The sequence below is a fragment of the Penicillium canescens genome (genome assembly GCF_028828765.1).
Source record: "Penicillium canescens strain IBT 15451 chromosome Unknown utg000010l_segment0_segment0, whole genome shotgun sequence".
Classification (NCBI taxonomy): Eukaryota; Fungi; Ascomycota; class Eurotiomycetes; order Eurotiales; family Aspergillaceae; genus Penicillium; species Penicillium canescens.
This window is the reverse complement of record NW_026703972.1, coordinates 1,946,765-1,964,194: the sequence shown is the minus strand read 5'-3', so window position 1 is coordinate 1,964,194 and position 17,430 is coordinate 1,946,765. Positions and strand designations below refer to the sequence as shown.

Below are 17,430 nucleotides of genomic sequence, written 5' to 3'. Positions count from 1 at the left end.
ATAATACTATTTTCGGTACAAGAACAGTTAAACCCGGGGCGTACGATGTGACGATCTGGCGAGCCGTGACTGGGGCTTAGTGATGGAGGTTTGATGCAAGATGGAGGAAGTTTGGCATGGAAACAAACACGGCAATCGTGGGCAACGCTTCGGCAGGGACCCACCCCACGATTCTGACCTCTCCCTCTTTCTCTCTCTAGCTTCGATACTTTCGCCCTTGGTACCGAATTGATCTCGATTGACCTGTAACATAAAATGGCTACAAAGGCCGTCGACAATGGGTGGGGCCTAACTCTATGAACCAGTATTCAAATTGCTGACGTCTATGCCTACGTCGACACATATGTTGGTTAGCAAATGAATGCATTGTAATGAACTCTTATCTAAGAAAAGATGAATAACTCGACCAATGACTAATTATCATTCTAGTTGGTGTAGTTAACTTAGGAGTTCGATCAATGACTAAGAAATGATATAGGAAATGTAATGCCACAATGCCAGAGCGGTACAACACTGCGACGCAATTGGCAGTCAGAACCGAGAGAATTTGTGCCTTCTGATTTGCGAAAGGTGCGCTAATTGTGTGGTCTCGTCGTCTTGGAATTTGACAAGCACATATTTTCAAGAGCACGCTCCACTAACGTCATCTTTCTCATACTGGTAATGACGTTCTTCCCAATCATACCCTTTGAAAGCAATGTCCTTGCAGTACGTATTCCATGTATCACCATTGATTCGGCTTTCACCAGAGGTAGTATAACACTGGCTACTGTTAGTTTTTGTTATTCTAAGGAAGAAGGGGACCATGCCTTGCTGTCCAGCTCACTAAAAGTGACAGACTAATAGAGAGTTAGATATTTAAAGAGCAAAATCCAAGGAAGGCTGAGAGTAACATACCACTGGGAATTTACCGCAAACATTACCGGTGAGTCCTGTATCTAGGCCGTGCGCGAGCTCGCCGGTGTCAGGGATACCCTTTCGATAGCAGTAACACCAGCCATGGTCGTCCCGCGCATTTCTATACAAACGTAAGTATTTAAAGAATGATATTTCAGCGTACTTACAGTGCAGCGCCGAAGGAGGCCTGTGCAAAGATAGCAAAGCTCAGAACCGTTCGAAGTAACATCGTCGCTAAGCAGAGAAGATTTTTGAGGAGAAGAGTTAAGGAAGTTTGTTGAGGAGGATTAGAGCGACACTGTTTGTAGAACGAGACGGTAACTTTCTCTGCCTTTTATATCGTTGGAACCTTCGACCTCGGAAAAGTCCGGCTCGTGGAGTAATGAATTTCACTTTACAAAGGGTACTGTATCAGAGTTTGGATCAGCAATTTAAATAAGAGAGAACTTTAGTTCAATTCACAAGTTTAAAAAATAGTCCGTTTCTGAGCCACTGAGTGGTGTAACGCTATTTTACATGCATGCCTACAACATGATAGCTTCAGTCTCATTTTCCGCCCGTTGTTGGATTTACGTTAATGATAGAGGCCACCAGGAACGTCTACCACCTGGCATGTGCTCCCTAGGAGAATGATCGGGTCTTCAATAAGGTCGTAATGGAGTTAGAAAGGACTCGTATTACCAGGAGACAATAATCGCCGTCACCTATCTCTATTTAGCAGTAATACAGCAGTTGGCACGCCAAGGCAAATTAATGGAGCCCACTATAACTACACCGCCAATCGTATCGTTTTCTTCTAAGCAATCCGAAATCCGATCCGTGTCTCACATCTTAAACTATTATCCTCGCCACAGAGTTTTTTTAATCAAGTCTATTTTAGCTTGGTTAGCTTTTCTCCTAAATAGCTTTATCTAATTCAGCCGCTTTAGCTGTTCTTCCTGTCTATTCTCAGATGTCCTTTTTCGAAGTCAAAAAAGCAGCTTTTATGCTTGGCAAATTATGTAAAATGCTAATCCTTACTTTATATAAGGATTTACCGTCTAACCAAATAAATAAAACGTAGTGTGAGTTAGACCTCGAAATGGGGCGGATCCGGATCCAACTTTTGAATCCTGATCCTGATCCGCCGGATTTCCGGATCGAATTCTTTGATCCGGATCCGCACCGCGGTTCTACGCAAGGCGGATTAGGATCAATCCGTTTCGATCCTGATTTGCATAAACTCGCCAAGACTTTCCTGTTTTGGCGGATATAAATGATGACTTATCTAAATAAAATACTGTAATATACACTTGTTCTGGTCAATGCATTCATAACTCCTAAGATTTAGTGATTTTTTGGTTGAAATTTCATGTTTTGAAACCGTATGTAAATCATTTTACCTATGGAATTTGAATAATAGAAGTCGTAACATCATTTCCGACCTTGGTTGTTAGCCAATTATTAAAGTAAAGTTGAGGTGTTGTAATGACATGGGAAATATATATTCTCACCCAAGTATCATGTCACACTTTTTCGGAACTTTCTTGAACTATTTTAAAGCAAAGCCTTCTAAAATCATTATATCCTTATGATTAGTTAGCTGATAAACTAAGGTACTTCATTTCTTCCTTTGTTTTTAATAAGTGATTCCTACCGAAATACCTATCTCTGTAGCCTACATAGCATACTTTGGATTAAAGAGTCAGGCAAATTCAAACATACTAAAAGGTTTTAGGAGGGCGGGGCGGGGCGGATCAGTCAGGATTTTCCCAGGGCGGATCAGGATCAATCCGTTAAGATCCGTTCTATTGTGGGCTCGTTTTGCTCTTAAAGCCAATCATATAGTAGGGCTGTAGGTCGCCTAGCCCATATTAGAATTGATATATCTACAATGTCGTTCAGCTCGCGCTCCTGGTCGCGTCTTTTAATTTCCCTTCTTTCTCGCTTCTTTCCTCCCTGTAAGTCTCCTTCTTTCTCTTTACTAAAGTTAGTAGTGATACTTATTCACTATGTCACAAAGTCAAGCCTCTCAGTTCTCGGATACCTACCCTTCCTCTATCTTTGAGGATAATCCTCTAGATAACCTTTCAGATATTCCTTCTGACGGAGCAATATATTTTACCCCTAGTGCTCTATCTCAGCAGACATCCACCCTTACACCTGACGGCGATTCCGCTCGACCATTAATAGTACCTCCTGTTCCACCGACTCTAGAACGTGTTGGGCCTACGACAAACCAGAAGCACTTTATACTCTGGACTGAGGAGATGAATGATGAATTCTGTGGGTGGTGGTTGATGACAGAGTATGGAAGTCAGATGAAAAGGAATATCTTCGAGAAACGACGCCAAGCGGACTGTTGGAAACACTTCTATCAGGTTGCTATGATTCAAAATGGGTCACCTAAGGTCATGTGCAAAGTATGCAGCCAGGTTATCATCCACCCCGCGGTCGGAAATCGTGGGACATCCTCCCTAAATAAGCATGTCCGGGAGGGTGTTAATTGCCGGAGATCGAAACCCTCACAGGATATTCGAAAGCTTCTTCAATCAGGGGTATGTTAGAACTTATTTTTATTATGCCTACTCCTCCTTGAACCTACAATTAACTTGTTTATCTTAGGTACTTAATGGCCCTCAGCCAGAGAAATTTACCCTCGAGGAGTTTGATGAGTGTGTGATATCTCTAATTACTGAGTTACGACTACCATTTCAGTTTGTTGAACATCCTCGGTTTCATAAACTAGTCAAACTGGCTAGTCTCGCCTCATCTCCGCCTCGGGTTTTGTCTGCATATCTAGTACGACAGAACATCCAGGCGAAAGTGATAGAACGCCAAAAGGCCTTCTACAGATGCTTCCGTCAGGTGCGAAGCTTTCTATTGCATTAGACTGCTGGACCTCGCCCTTCCGCCAAGCCTTTATGGCCATTACCGGATATTTTATCGATATAGACTGGCATTACCGTGAGATCTTGCTTGGATTTGAGCCACTTCATGGAAGCCATAAAGGGGCCGACCTTAGTGTTGTCCTCTTGGATCTTTTAAAAAAACATCACATCGAAGATCGGGTTTTAACAATGACCACTGACAATGCATCAAATAACACGACGCTCCATGATAGTATCATGAAAGCTCTTGATTCACTCGTGTTACCAGATGGTACCCCTATTGTTCGAATCCCGTGTATGGCACATGTTATTCAACTCAGTTTAAACGAGCTTCTCGGCAGGATGGAAGCAGCCCCAAAGAATGACCGAGAAGAAATGGAATGGACAGATTCTGAGTCCCGGGGTAAAGCTCATGGAGAGAAGAAAGATATCGTGCTTACCCTTAATAAGGTAAGAAATCCCCCCCCCCCCTCCTTCTTTCTTAGCTAATATTATACTAATATCAACCTAGGTTCGGCGACTAGCAGTCTGGGTTAATAGAAGCCCTCAGCGTAGAGAGCAATTCCTCGAGCTCCAGTCCAAAGAACCAAAGCTTGTTCTGATGCAGGACGTTAAAACCCGGTGGAATTCTACATTTCTGATGCTCCAGCGTGCCAAAAGACTACAGACTATCTGCGACAAGTATTGCTCTGAGTGTGGCCTCTCTGACCTTGTGCTCACTAAGGACGAATGGAAGCAGATTGACTATCTTCTTTCTATCACACAACCCTTCTTCAACTTCACAAGTGTTCTCTCAAAGACTAAGGATGTCACTATCCATATAGTCTTTAGTATCTACAATCAGCTATTCGATCATCTCGAGAGGTCTAGGGACCAGCTTAGACGAAAGAAAGCAAGATGGCAGATAATAATGCGAACCGCTCTCGAATATGCAACACAGAAGCTAAGAGACTATTATGCCGAGACCGACAAGGCCTATGGTGATCTCTATGCGATTGCGACTATCATGGCACCCCAGAACAAGCTTGAATACTTCTCTGGGAAGGACTGGAATGGGCCTTATCGCAAACAATACCGCGAGAGTCTTGAAAAATACCTTGAGCCATACAAGAAGCGTTACTTTGAAACTCGGCCAGCGTTGCATGGAGTTTCTTCTATAGAGCAGTTCTCTATAGTTGATCAGATAGGTGACAGGCAGAAAGCCCAGGGGTGTGAGATCAACCAAGACGATGAGCTTACACAATATCTTGGAAGTAGTAAGTGAATCATTACTAAATACCTTTTATTATCTCTTACTAATCCTTTACTAGGTACTCGCAAGATTAATCCATGTGTCTTTTGGAAGTGTAATCAGTATGAGTTCCCAGTTCTTGCGAGCCTTGCACGCGATGTTCTTTCTATTCCTGCGACTGGTTCTGGTGTTGAACGACTCTTCAATACTGCTCGTGATATCTGTCATTACCGCCGAGGGTCTCTTAAACCGACAACTATCCAGGATCTTATGATGTATTTATGTACATCGAGGTTTGACATTGAAAGTGATCAGCATACTTTGATAGAGGAGTATCTTACAGCACAGGAGATACAAGCAGTGAAGGAGAAAAGGAAGAGCGAAAGGCTAGATGATGATATGTTTGATCTAATCAGTGATACTGAAGAAGATTTCTCAGCTAAGGCTCAACCATCGCAGGGCCCGAGCAGGGTTGCGCTTGGTAAAAGACCTCTTAGAGATATCAGAGATACACCTCTGATTGAACTCGGAGACGAGGATGAAGAAGTCCAAGAGGATGAGATCCCGCTACCTGATAATTCAAATCTGCAGGATGCAAGTGGTACTCAGAGGCGTACATCAGGGCGGGTTCCAAAGCGTTCAAAGCGGGATGATGGTGAATGGGAGTACTTAAAGCCCTAGATTTAATAGAATTAGAGAGTTCCAAATCAATTTCTATTTCATTAGTATACTTTTTTGATTAATCTGTAAGCCAAATACTTAAAAATACAGCCCAAATCTACATAAAATATGCATATCACAGGGTTTCTTATGTTTGTCCTTTTTGTTAATCCGGCGGATCAATCCGCCCCGTACAGGGCGGATCAAAGATTTATAGAACCGCCCCGCGGATCGAAGAACTAGATCCGGATCCGCCCCAAAGGCGGATCGGGGCGGATCCGGATACAGATCAGAACGGATCCTTTCGAGGTCTAATTACACCTCACCTCTCTCACTATACTTTACCTACCTATCTATTAAATCTCACCCTCTTACTATTAAAACCCTACCCCCTATATCTTTTAAAACCCTCACCCCTTTTAGTAATACTAACCCTTACCCTTCTCACTAATATAACCCTTACCCCTCTCACTAATATAACCCTTACCCCTTACACTAATACTAACCCTCACCCGTTTATTACTATAATACTAGCTAATATATCTTATCTCTCTACCTATACTTTCTAACGGACCTCGCAATTCATGGCTTTGCTGACTACTCCTATTACACCTATCCTAAAATGGCCCATTTCTGTAACGGGCCAGGGCCCGTATACATCACGTGCTGACCACGTGACTAGGCATGTTTACACCGCTGCACGGCCACGTAGATCTTCCTTTCCTTAAGCTTTTGATAGACAGCATGACGGCTTAGCTAGTTTGAATCAAGACTTGCTTCGACCCTTCACAATTTCTAACGGACATCGCAATTTACGGCTATTTCCACCTACTCCAATTACACCTATCCTAAAATAGCCTATTTCAACCCACCTCGAATCAATGGCTATTTCCTACCTACTCCCGTACGGCAATTACACCTATGTCTAAAATGACCCATTCCTAACAGTAAATCAATTAATAATCTATTCAATGCTCTTATATATCATGTCCTCTCGCTATACTCTACCTACCTTATTCGCACTAGTTTTAAAAATGACCCATTTCTAACACCTAATCAATTAATATATATTCAACGCTCTCACTATATCATAGCCTCTCGCCATGCTCTATCCACATCTTTCGGACCCATATATACTCATGTACCAATTTCACCGTCTCACCATCATGCCGTGACCCTAAATATCGCACTAGCTCACTCTCATTGCCGATTGATACCGCGAGCCCGTCTAATCTCCGAGCCCACGCCTCCTTTATCACCTCACTTCCCTCGCCGTATACCATGACTGCTAGCCCTGATAATAACAACCCTCGATACGTACAATACCCCTGGCTGCCGGCATTCACGAATCGACTGCAAATAGACTGCGGCATTCCACACCCGTAACAGCCACCGAATGGGTCATATTTGATCTGCCGGCGTACCCGTAGCCACCAGCCTTTCGGTGATTCATTGCCGTGCTGGGTCTGGGCCCCGCACTGGTATAAATCATGCTGGTCATCGAATCCACGCTGTGTACAAAACCAGCATCGTCCCATCCATAATTGGGCCTGTTGTTGTAAAAATTCGACCCCGGTGGCAATTTCTTGATGTCCTGCCTGAGCTACCTCTCGGACGACCTGTCTCTCACGGTCTAACCGCTGGAACTGGCTAATTGCATGCGTGGGGATCGATGGACGGGCCACACGCGTTGGTAATGAATGGGTCAGCTGCCGTGCCGTCGAATTGGCCATTGGTGCTGGCATTGAAGTGGCCATTGGTGCTGGCATTGAATGGGCTATTGGGGCTGGCAATGAATTGGCCATTCGGGCTGGCATTGAATTGGCTATTGGTGCTGGCATTGAATTGGCCATTGGGGCTGGCATTGAATTGGCCATTGATCCTGGCATTGAATTGGCCATTGATCCTAGCAATAAATTGGTCAGTTTCCTTGGCATTGAAATTTAAATTGAAATTAAACCACGGGGTTATTACCTGGTGGCTCAATACTGCGACGATAAATCGGACTAGTCGATCCGACCTGGGATCGAAATCCCACCGATTCACTCTCACTTCTCTGGGAATTCACCTCCGAATCGGTTAATTGGATCACTTCTCGTGGCCCCTGGCTATATTGAATCCCCTCCATGGCCGAATGGACCGGGATGTCGGCTGGCTGGTTCAAAACATGGGATAAAACCATGGGATCGGATGTGTGAAATGATGCATTGGAAACTGGGCCATTTCTCTCACTTCCTACCTCACTTCCTACCTCACGTCCTACCTCACTTCCTACCTCACTTCCTACCTCTTTATTTACCTGCCAATGCTCGTCACACCTATCGCAGCGCTGCTCTGTCTCATCGGATTCTCCACAATATTGCCGTGGATAGCCATCTAAATACTCGTCAAGTATGACGCGTCGGCAGCAGTCTCGAGATATATATCGGTCAAGCCTTGCTTGCTCAGCCTGCGCTTTCACGGGGTCTTCATGAATCGGGTCCCATTTCGGCCGTGAAAACCTAGCGGGTTGTATAATAATGGCCTCACTACGATGCCCGTCTCGGCCAGCACGGCCGCTCTCTTGCGCGTAATCCAATAAGCTGCGTGGCAAGCTAATGTGAATTATACTGCGAATATTGGGTATATCAACACCCATGCCTAGCGCGCTAGTAGCTGCCACTACCCCCGTGGTATCGGCCTGGAAACGAGCTAGTACGCCTTTGCGATCGATCGTACGGCTGTGATATGCCTCACACCCGACTAACTGGGCTAGTTGCTCTACGGTCTTGGTGGTGGGCCCGTAAATGACCACCCGGCCGGTCTGAGCACGCGCGCGCGTAATACGATCTCTAATAAATCGTACGATCTCGGGGTTCTCTAGCCAATCGTAGCTATTAGCGTATCGGCTTGGGTTCGCCACCGTGGGCTGCCATAGCCGGTAAGCGACATTCATGCGATGGGTGCGAGCTCGAAATAAATGGACCTTCTCTCGCGACGTACGTAGCCGTTGAAATAGCTGGTTTTCGACGCTCGGTGGCAGCGTGGCAGTCAAATATATCATCTGAGCCTGAGCCACGAGCAATCGACCTAATTGAGCCATGGCGGGCCTGAAATAGGTCTGATCATTTAATACCACGTGGCATTCATCGATCACAATGCGATCTAGCCGATGACATAGCCGCTGGCGGTTCAAAAATGTCATGAAATCCTCCGTAATAGCTGATTCCGGCGTCACGAGTACAATCGATGCCTGGTCTGCCGGCCGACGGCTCTCCCACTCCACGCATGAAATGCCGAGCCGCTGGCATCGATATACCATGTCTCCCCGTAATGCAATTAATGGCACGACCACCACCGTCACCCCACGGGGGCTGATCCACGCGGGTAGCATGAAAAGTAAGCTTTTTCCACCCCCGGTGGGCATAACGGCCACCACCGGGCTCTGGCCTTGTTGAATCGCTGCTAACGCCGGTGCCTGCACCCCTCGGAGTGAAGCTCGCTATTTCCTAGCATTCGCTGCATCTCGGGCTCTATAGCTGCCTGCGTTAATTGCCAGCGACGCTCCGTACGGCCGATCTCGGCTTCCTTCTGCCATGGTGAAAACTGGGCCATTCCTAATGCACTCTCGGCCCCGCCGTCATCCGTGGACACAAAGCCTAAAAATCGATGCCAGTCGGTGCTACTAAGCCGAAACATCTCACGCCGGTGGGCCGTCGTACCGGGCTGCTCGGTGATGCCACGGCCGTAGATCATGCCGGCCACGTGGGATGAATGGGCCGCCTGGAGGTCAGCAATATGGCCCATCCATTGCTCAGCATTCATGCCGTCTTCGTCATCCTCTTGTGAAGCATCGGCCCTTGCATCCTGCTGCGTATTATTGGGAAATACGCTAGATGGCCGCATGAAGCGACGGCTAATGCCGATAGCAATATCTCGGTAAGCATTCAAATTGATCGCTTGCCCATTAAGCCCAATGGTGGTCTCCCGTTTTAAGACCTCACGGAGTCTCTCAGATGACCAAGCTCGGCTAGTGCCAGGATCCGGACCCCAGAGGTAAGCCTGACGCTGCCTACTTGCCAAAATTAGTAAAAATCATGAAGAAATTGAAGAAATTGAACAAATTGGAAATTGAGAAATTGGAAATTGAGAAATTGAAGAAATTTAAGAAATTGGAAATTGAGAAATTGGAAATTAAGAAATTGGAAATTAAGAAATTGGAAATTGAGAAATTGGAAATTAAGAAATTGAGAAATTGAGAAATTGAGAAATTGAAACAACTCACCTCTTGATCTCTTCCACGCCGTCCGATCTCCGCACCTTCGCTACGTACGCCTCCAATCGTCGTATAAATGGCAATACTAACCATAAATAATGGACCACAAGCTCACCTACCTCCTGGGGTAAATAGCGATGAATCACCTTCGTATCATTGGATGCGTAAAACCCCTTGTGGTATTGTGAGACGAAGGTTACGAGCCCATCCTCAATAAATATATTGCGACGGCCCCCGCTGTCGGTATTGCAATGCCGAATGCTTAATAGCTCTGGCGCTCGAGCCGGCTGGCCACCACTCACGTGAATAGCAATAGCAAGCTTCTCACGGAAATGCGCTACCCGTTGAAGGTATACGTCAATTGCTGCCATCCGTAGCCGACCGGCACTACTCTCGATAAATCGCTGCCGTACCGGGCCGTGCTGCCGTACCCGCCCGATTAGCCATTGCTCGCCGTCTACCGGCCATGGCGTACGGGTGTCTTTTAAGAAATTCCACCCGTGAGCTGTCTCCGTGGGATCGTCGTAAATTGCCTGCCATGGAATAGCTGGAACTAACCCATTTTCGACGAATAATAGCTCACTGTGAAGGATTTGGCGTGCCGAGGTCGTAAGCCCGTGGATGAACCCACGGAAGTCACCTATTGAGAAATTGAATTGCTGGTAAAGTAGCTGGTCCTGATTCATCCAGCCGACGTGGCCCGTAGTGGTGCTATTGTAATGGATCTTTAAGCCGTACGTCCGTAGATCTAATAGCCATTGAATTGGACTATTAGTTCCACGGACCATGAATTGGCTTACCATCTCAGCCACCCACTCTCGAAATGATCGCTGGGTCTGCCGCTGAGCTTGGGTAAATTGAATGAATTGCGATGGCTGCGACGGTGGCTGAACTAGCCCATTTTCAAAATTGAAAAATTGATCATCTGATGTCTGAAATTCAGGTGAATCGAGTGGACTCTCGGTATCCCAATCCCCTGCCATTTGATGCTCTGCTAGCTGATATAGCATTGCCTCAGCCGTGGAGTCCAATTTCAATGCCTTGTGGACTACCATGAATCGTGCAATTTTAATAAGCTTCGATAAAATCGGAGGATAGCTCTCTGCCGTACGCCAGCCTGTCTCACCGCGACCGAGCACTGCCGTGGCACAAATCAGCGCGCTCTCATAGTCCTCGACCTTAATTCGATGATTCAAAAGCTCAATGCAAAAATTGAGACACGCTAGATCAATGGGAGCGAGCTGAAACGGAGAATCGGTGCTATTTTGCCGATTAGCTAGCGATTCGCTAGCGATTCGCTGCGTGGGATGATCCTCGGTGTCACTCTCTGAATGCTGACTCTCTGAATGCTCGCTACAATCGTCTGAACTAGCCGTGGCTAGGCTAGCTAACCTAGCAATGCCTAGACTAGGTAATACGCCCGGCTGAGCCAGTTTCCAAAGCGAATTCCACGCGGCTCGCTGGCGCCTAGTGAATTTGTAACTTGGACTGGCCCATTCATGCGAAGCCTGCGTACGAGTGAAAAACATCAAAATTTGCTGCCACGGCACGGTATGTCTCTCAATGTTATCGGCATCCATGTAAGCTTGCAATGGCTGGTGCGGTAGTCGGTCGCGCTCCGTACGTACGGCTTCGGTGCGAATGGTATGGCTAGTTTTCGTACAAATCAACTGGCTAATTCTCGCGACAGCCGCCATTGCATCCCATATAGCGCTTGCCGCCATTTCCGTCGGATCGCATGAATCGACCTCGGGTGCTCGGACGCAGTTAATAAGGTGCTGGGGGTCGATTCCACGGAGGTAGACGGCCCACCGCGTACGACGGAGCCATGGATTCGCGTCATCGCGCTCGCCAGCTTCAATTAGCTGGGGTAGCTCACTTTCCTCTTTGAAAGCTAGTTCGATTTCATCAATAAGCCGGTCGCCGACCTCGGTCGTAGGCATTGAATCGGCCTCGGCAATGGCATCCGCCCCGAGCGTACGCACCCGAATATAGTGAGATCCAGTACGACTAGGAAATGCTCGCTGGCATCGTACGACACGCGTAAATTGCTGGATTTGCTGCTCGGCTGCCGATAGCCCTTGTGATGCCTGTGGTGGCCGTCCACGAGTGCTAGAGGGTGCTACCGAACCATGCTGATCGCGCCAATGCTGTCGTATAGTATTGGCTGTACGCGCGATAAATTGACAAAATAGGTCCTTTTCACATAAAATGCCGTCCGAAAAAACTGGCAAATTAGCAATTGGGGTATTGACCACGGTTGGTGGCTGCCATGCGTCGCATTCATGCGCCCGGTCGGAGGTTTGAACAACATCCGCAATTTGACGTGCCGTACGTAGTGGAAGTCGATGATTCGCCGATTGGAGGTGTCGTAAGACCTCTCTTGGTCTAACAACGTACTCGCATGTCTTACACACGAAGACTGGGTCTGTCGAAGGTTTGTGAAATAACTGATTTTGCATAATGAATTGCATGAAATTTGACGAATGTCGAATGCTGATTTCGGGGTGAAATAGTGTAAAAAGAAAGTGAGATAATAGCGAGAAAGCTTCAAAACCCCCTAAACTAATTGCTACCCCTCTTGATCATTATAGACTAGCATTATCGAGGTTGTTCTATTCGTCTAGAGTGCTGTGGTGGCGTCTTTGGTAGTAAAGGTACGCCGTAAAGGTACAAAATGCCGTACCCCAACAAAACATCTCCAATATTGAATCGCCATTTTCTCGATGATTAGGAGGCTGCGCATGCTCCGAAGTGAATCGGAGATAAATTAGATTGTCTATTATAACTTGCCAAAATTTGAGAGCGATCAGAGGTCATTAGACCTCACCAGTCTAACGAGGAAATTAATTCCCAGTCTAACGGGACCCACTTTTTATGTCCCATAAACCCTAGTAGTTAAAAGGAAACCATAATTCCCAGTCTAGTAGACTGGGCCACCCCCGTGGGATAGGGTTACCTGCCGTCGTGGGCGTTGCGTTGCGGGCGGACAGGTGGAAAGCGTGGATTGGGTTGTATAGAATCAAGCCGCTTTGATATCGCGCTAAAGCAACTTTATCTATGCCGGTGCGGGCACTAAGCCAAATCTGGTTAGCCTGGTTGTGAGGTGCGAACATAGACCACCCTACCAAAATTGCCAGCCTTACGGCTTTCAGCCCAAACAGCTGACTTAAGGCGAGTCGCCAGCTTGTGTTCCGGCAATCTTGAATCGCTGAAGTCGTGGCTCAAGATGTTTCAGATGAACACTATGTAAAAGGGGCCACCGGTACTGTTTTCGCTCCGCGGTAACTGCCACCCGCATTTTCGGTTCAAGCTCAAGGATGTTTGCCGCTAAGCGATCGCGTCGGTTGGCGATTGATTCTTCATCGGATGTGATCTCGTCTTCGGTGTCACACGCGGCCAACAGAACTTGTCGTCTGTGCCTCTTGCGGGGCCGGAGCATCCGTCCAGAATGTCCCAAGACCTCATATTCATCCAGGGCTTGGATCATTCGCATGCATAAGTCTTGCGCCACGGTGCCTTTAGCCTTGCGCTGGGCTTTCAACAACGACTCATCTCCAATTCTGATACCAAAGCGAAAGACAGTCTGCGGGGCTTTTCTCTTCCACGCTGGGGCATCGGGATTCTGGGAAAACTGATCGGCGATCTGTAACAATTTCTCATAGAATTCCCCTTCAGGCAGCCTAACCAGATCCATCTCCGGTTCCATGGCGTTCTCCATGTACTGAGATTCGCCAGACGAGCGGCCCCAGCCAGTCGTTGGATGGTGTTTGATATATTCGGCAGGGAAAGGGTCACCCCCTCGCGACACACCATACCATTGCCTGTAGTGTTCGTACAATCCGGCATTGAAGTTAGACCACCATACCTCCTGTCCTGTATCCTTAGACCTGCGCATAAATCCATTGCTATGTGGGTATGGAAGTAACCAGTGGCTTTGGAGGAATGAAGTTTTTAGGGCCTTCTTCCACTCGCGCGCTCGATCCTTGCCTAGGATTTGATGGACGGCCTCGAAGCTTTGCTGGTACACCATACGATATGGCTTGTCTTTCCACCCCTTTCGATCAAAACGGCCATCTTTCCACTCCCACAGCCAAGCGAAGATAGTGTCCACGCTCTTTACCGCGATCCGACGCTGATCTAGAAGCTGTAACGGTTGGGCACCCTTAATAAATACGCCACTGATGCTATCATAGCTGAGGGGAACCTCTCCTGCTAGAGCCCGAGAAGCATGGTCCGGGTGTAACAGTCGTTTGACCTGCAGAAACACGTCCTTGCGAAACACACAAAGAGAAAGTTGTCGTAGAAATTCGGCGAGAAGATCGAGGCAAGGAGGAATGGAGCTAAATTCTTCCATCCAGCGGTGGGCCTGGTGCACCCGTAGGAAGTCTAGACGAACGTCTCGGATCTGCGCGTACCGTGCGTGGAACGCCGCCTGCATCGAAGGGCTGTTAAACATCATATATTGCGCGGACGGTTGTCGGAAGGTCATCGTATCCCAGTTGAGCTTATCCAGAAACCAGGCATATCCATATTTCTCCTTGCTGCTTTGGAATCCGAGACCTTCACACCGGCGAAGGCCGTCCGTCCGCCGAGCATCAGGCTGGAACCAGACATCCCGCCAGCAGCCGGACACCCGCTGTAGAAGGCCACCCGCATAGGAAAATTGCAGGCAGCGCAGAAACATCATCATCACCCGAGTATGTTCCCACGTAACAAAATGGCGGTCATTGATGCTATAGACAGTCTCAAACCCCACGCAGAACTTGTTGATATTCCAGTGGAACCAGAAGAGGAGAGTGGAGGTAGGGAGGGAGTAAAAAGGCTCAACTTCAGACGAAATCCCTGGAAGTTGTGCCTGGTGAAGGTTGCGCTCTCGGAATTCCTGATCGATCATATAGAACAGACGGAGGGAGATGCGGTGCTCTTCGCGAAGACCAAATACTTTCATATAAGATCCTTGCAAGGCAGCGTGGCACCGCTGTTTCATGTTCAGATATGCCCGGATCAACGCGATTGGGTCATGGCTGAGACCGCCCCCGACATACTGCCAGGTCTTACGAAGCTGAGGATCTAGTGCCAAGGTTTCTAGGGCCGGATTAGAAAAGGGATAAGCATCCCCTGCCGCAAAGACCTCCTTAACACTGGAATAAAACTGCGTGTAGAGGAGACCGGCCTGCCGCTGCGGTGAGGATGGACGCGTTTCTAATGTGAGGCTGCCAGTATCGTGGAGCAGACTAATGGGATAAAACTGCTGCTTTGGACGTGAGGATCCAGGAGGATGCTGCTGCCCGATCCACTCGGTATACGACTCTAGGCAACATCGCCGCCAGAGGATGGTCTGTGGCACCACTGGGCTTGCACGGAGCTCCCCGTCCGAATGGAGCCTAGATGCGTGAAGTCCAACACCACCAACCCGTGAGGGCCCAGTAGGACAGGTCTCTTTCCCAATGTCGATGTAGAATTGATCGGAGAGATAAGACTCGTCGATCGTGTTACCCCAATGCTGGGCAAACTCCTGCATCATACCGTTCCACGTATTTGCTTTGGTCAATGTCTTTAGGTTTTTACCCTGGACCAGGATAGTCACGTCTAGGAAGTGCTGGAACCCAGCACGCTGAACAGTCTCTAAGATATTCGCCCATACAAGCGGGAGTGCATCTGGTGGTAGGAAATAAAATAGACGCTGCTCTCGAGCTACCGGATCCACTCGCCGGGAGCGCATCTCGACTCCCCGGGCCGTGGCATTGAACCGGCTGTGATCAAAGCTAGAAGGATAGTGCTGGACTAGAGATCCCTCGCAGTGCTGGTAGATCGCAGGCAGGAGGACTTGATCCATCCAGACCCGAAAGTCATCATCCCGGAGCCGGCTGGACTGCTGCTCCTCCCGGTATAGTCGCGGAAACAGAAAGTAGAGAGAAATATCTTCAAATCCAATCAACCGCCCGAAGGTATAATGCGGGATGTTATGTACTGGTTGTTGGACGTGGTGGGTGCGGCCATTGCTTCCAGTATGGTGTACACGAAGGGGATCAAGGTGGAGACTCGAGTGAAGATCAGAGACGGGCATCTGAGTTGGGTTCCACCGCACGCCAAGTTTCGCTACCGCGAGGCTCTCCGCAAACCCCACGATACTATCAATGTCAAAGGTGACCCCGGTCGGGCGTTCTCTTTGATGATCCACAGCGAGGCAAATATGGGCGGGAGGAGCGTCAGGCGTGACTGAACTAATCCCGGTATAAATCTCACGCTTTCGTTCTGCACTAGTCTGTCCTGCTAGGTTGTCCTCGCGTCTGGCAATGGTCGTATCGCTGAGAACATCCGGAAAGCCCCCGTCGACCTGAACCTGGTCTATATATTCTCCTAAGCTGATATGCTCGGCGTGCTTGAGTTCGTGCTCACTCTCCTGCTGCGTATGGCACTGGTAGCAGCAACCATGGTGTTGCTGGAGCTGATCAGCAAGTAGTCGGGCGAAGTCGCACATGACATTGGCCACGTTAGGTTCTAGTGTTTCCGGTTGTGCAGATGCCAAACGTTGTAGAGGCGGATCCACCTGCAACGAAGTCTCTGTGGTTTCTAACCTGGGGCTACGCTGATCAGGCCATGTTGGTTGGGTTTCCGGAGATATCGCCCGAAATGGCTCATCAGTTAGGTCAGTGGGCGGAGCTAACGGCCACTCATCGCTTGTAGGCGGGTTGTTATCTGTAGATAAGTCTAGTGGTCTAAGTCCTAGGCTGAGGGGCGGTAGGAGCTGCTCAATGTCCGTAGGAATCGTTAGTTCGCCGGGGGGAAAGTAGGTTGGCAAAGCTTCATCGACATAAACGGATGCTGGTATTGTAGTGGGATAATACCGGTCGAATTCTATCGCACGCTCCACAGCACGACCAGATTGTCGCTGGTTTCGCTGTGCTATGATCTTAGCCTCTTGTCTTTGCTCGGCGGATGCATACTTCCGAGGCCGCCCTCGTTTGCGCGTAGGGGCTCGAGGGGAGTCGGGCGCCATAATACTAAAGAAGAACTAGAGTAAGAGCGATGGTAAGCAGATATCGAGCTTACTAGAGTCGAGCCCCAAAATAAGGGGTCAATGACATAAGCATGGAGGGCGGTTCTGATCTATCGAGGCGGTTTATGATCCCTCATATAAATATTGCTTATGGTCCCAAATAGGCTTAGTTTTGAGGAAATAAATCAAAAAGGGTTTAGTTTTGAGGACAAAAACATGAAGCACGATTATGTAACCGTTTTCCCTTCAAAGCTCCAAAAATGGCCAACTTCGATGGGTTGTAACTCCGTGACCGTATAAGTTAAAAGAATTCTGATTGAAGAAATAAAGTGGACTAAGCCCACTGCTCCGTATTGGGGCTTTATTGAGTTAAAAAAGGGCTATGTGGTTGTTGGTCGACTTCCGTTTTCTGCTACTGGTATGGAGACGCAAGCACTTCCTGCTCTTGCTCTAGTCCGTGGGCCAGGTGATAAGAAACTCATCCCGTCGTCGGACGGAACTACTTGTCGAATCG

General features: G+C 48.0%; 2 protein-coding genes across 2 annotated transcripts; both read right to left on the bottom strand.

The window, feature by feature from the left end:
- Positions 1–782: 782 nt before the first annotated feature.
- N7446_012396 (uncharacterized protein) lies at positions 783–1,126 on the bottom strand (the record flags this gene model as incomplete). The annotated part of the gene is made up of 3 exons (XM_058521138.1): positions 783–839; positions 898–1,018; positions 1,065–1,126. 3 exons carry the CDS (start codon positions 1,124–1,126, stop codon positions 783–785), a joined length of 240 nt encoding a protein of 79 aa, XP_058366504.1.
- Positions 1,127–13,082: 11,956 nt separating this feature from the next.
- On the bottom strand, positions 13,083–16,916 carry N7446_012395 (uncharacterized protein; the record flags this gene model as incomplete). The annotated part of the gene is made up of 1 exon (XM_058521137.1): positions 13,083–16,916. The coding sequence occupies one exon, from the start codon at positions 16,914–16,916 to the stop codon at positions 13,083–13,085; it is 3,834 nt and encodes a 1,277-aa protein (XP_058366503.1).
- Between the last annotated feature and the right edge of the window lie 514 nt (positions 16,917–17,430).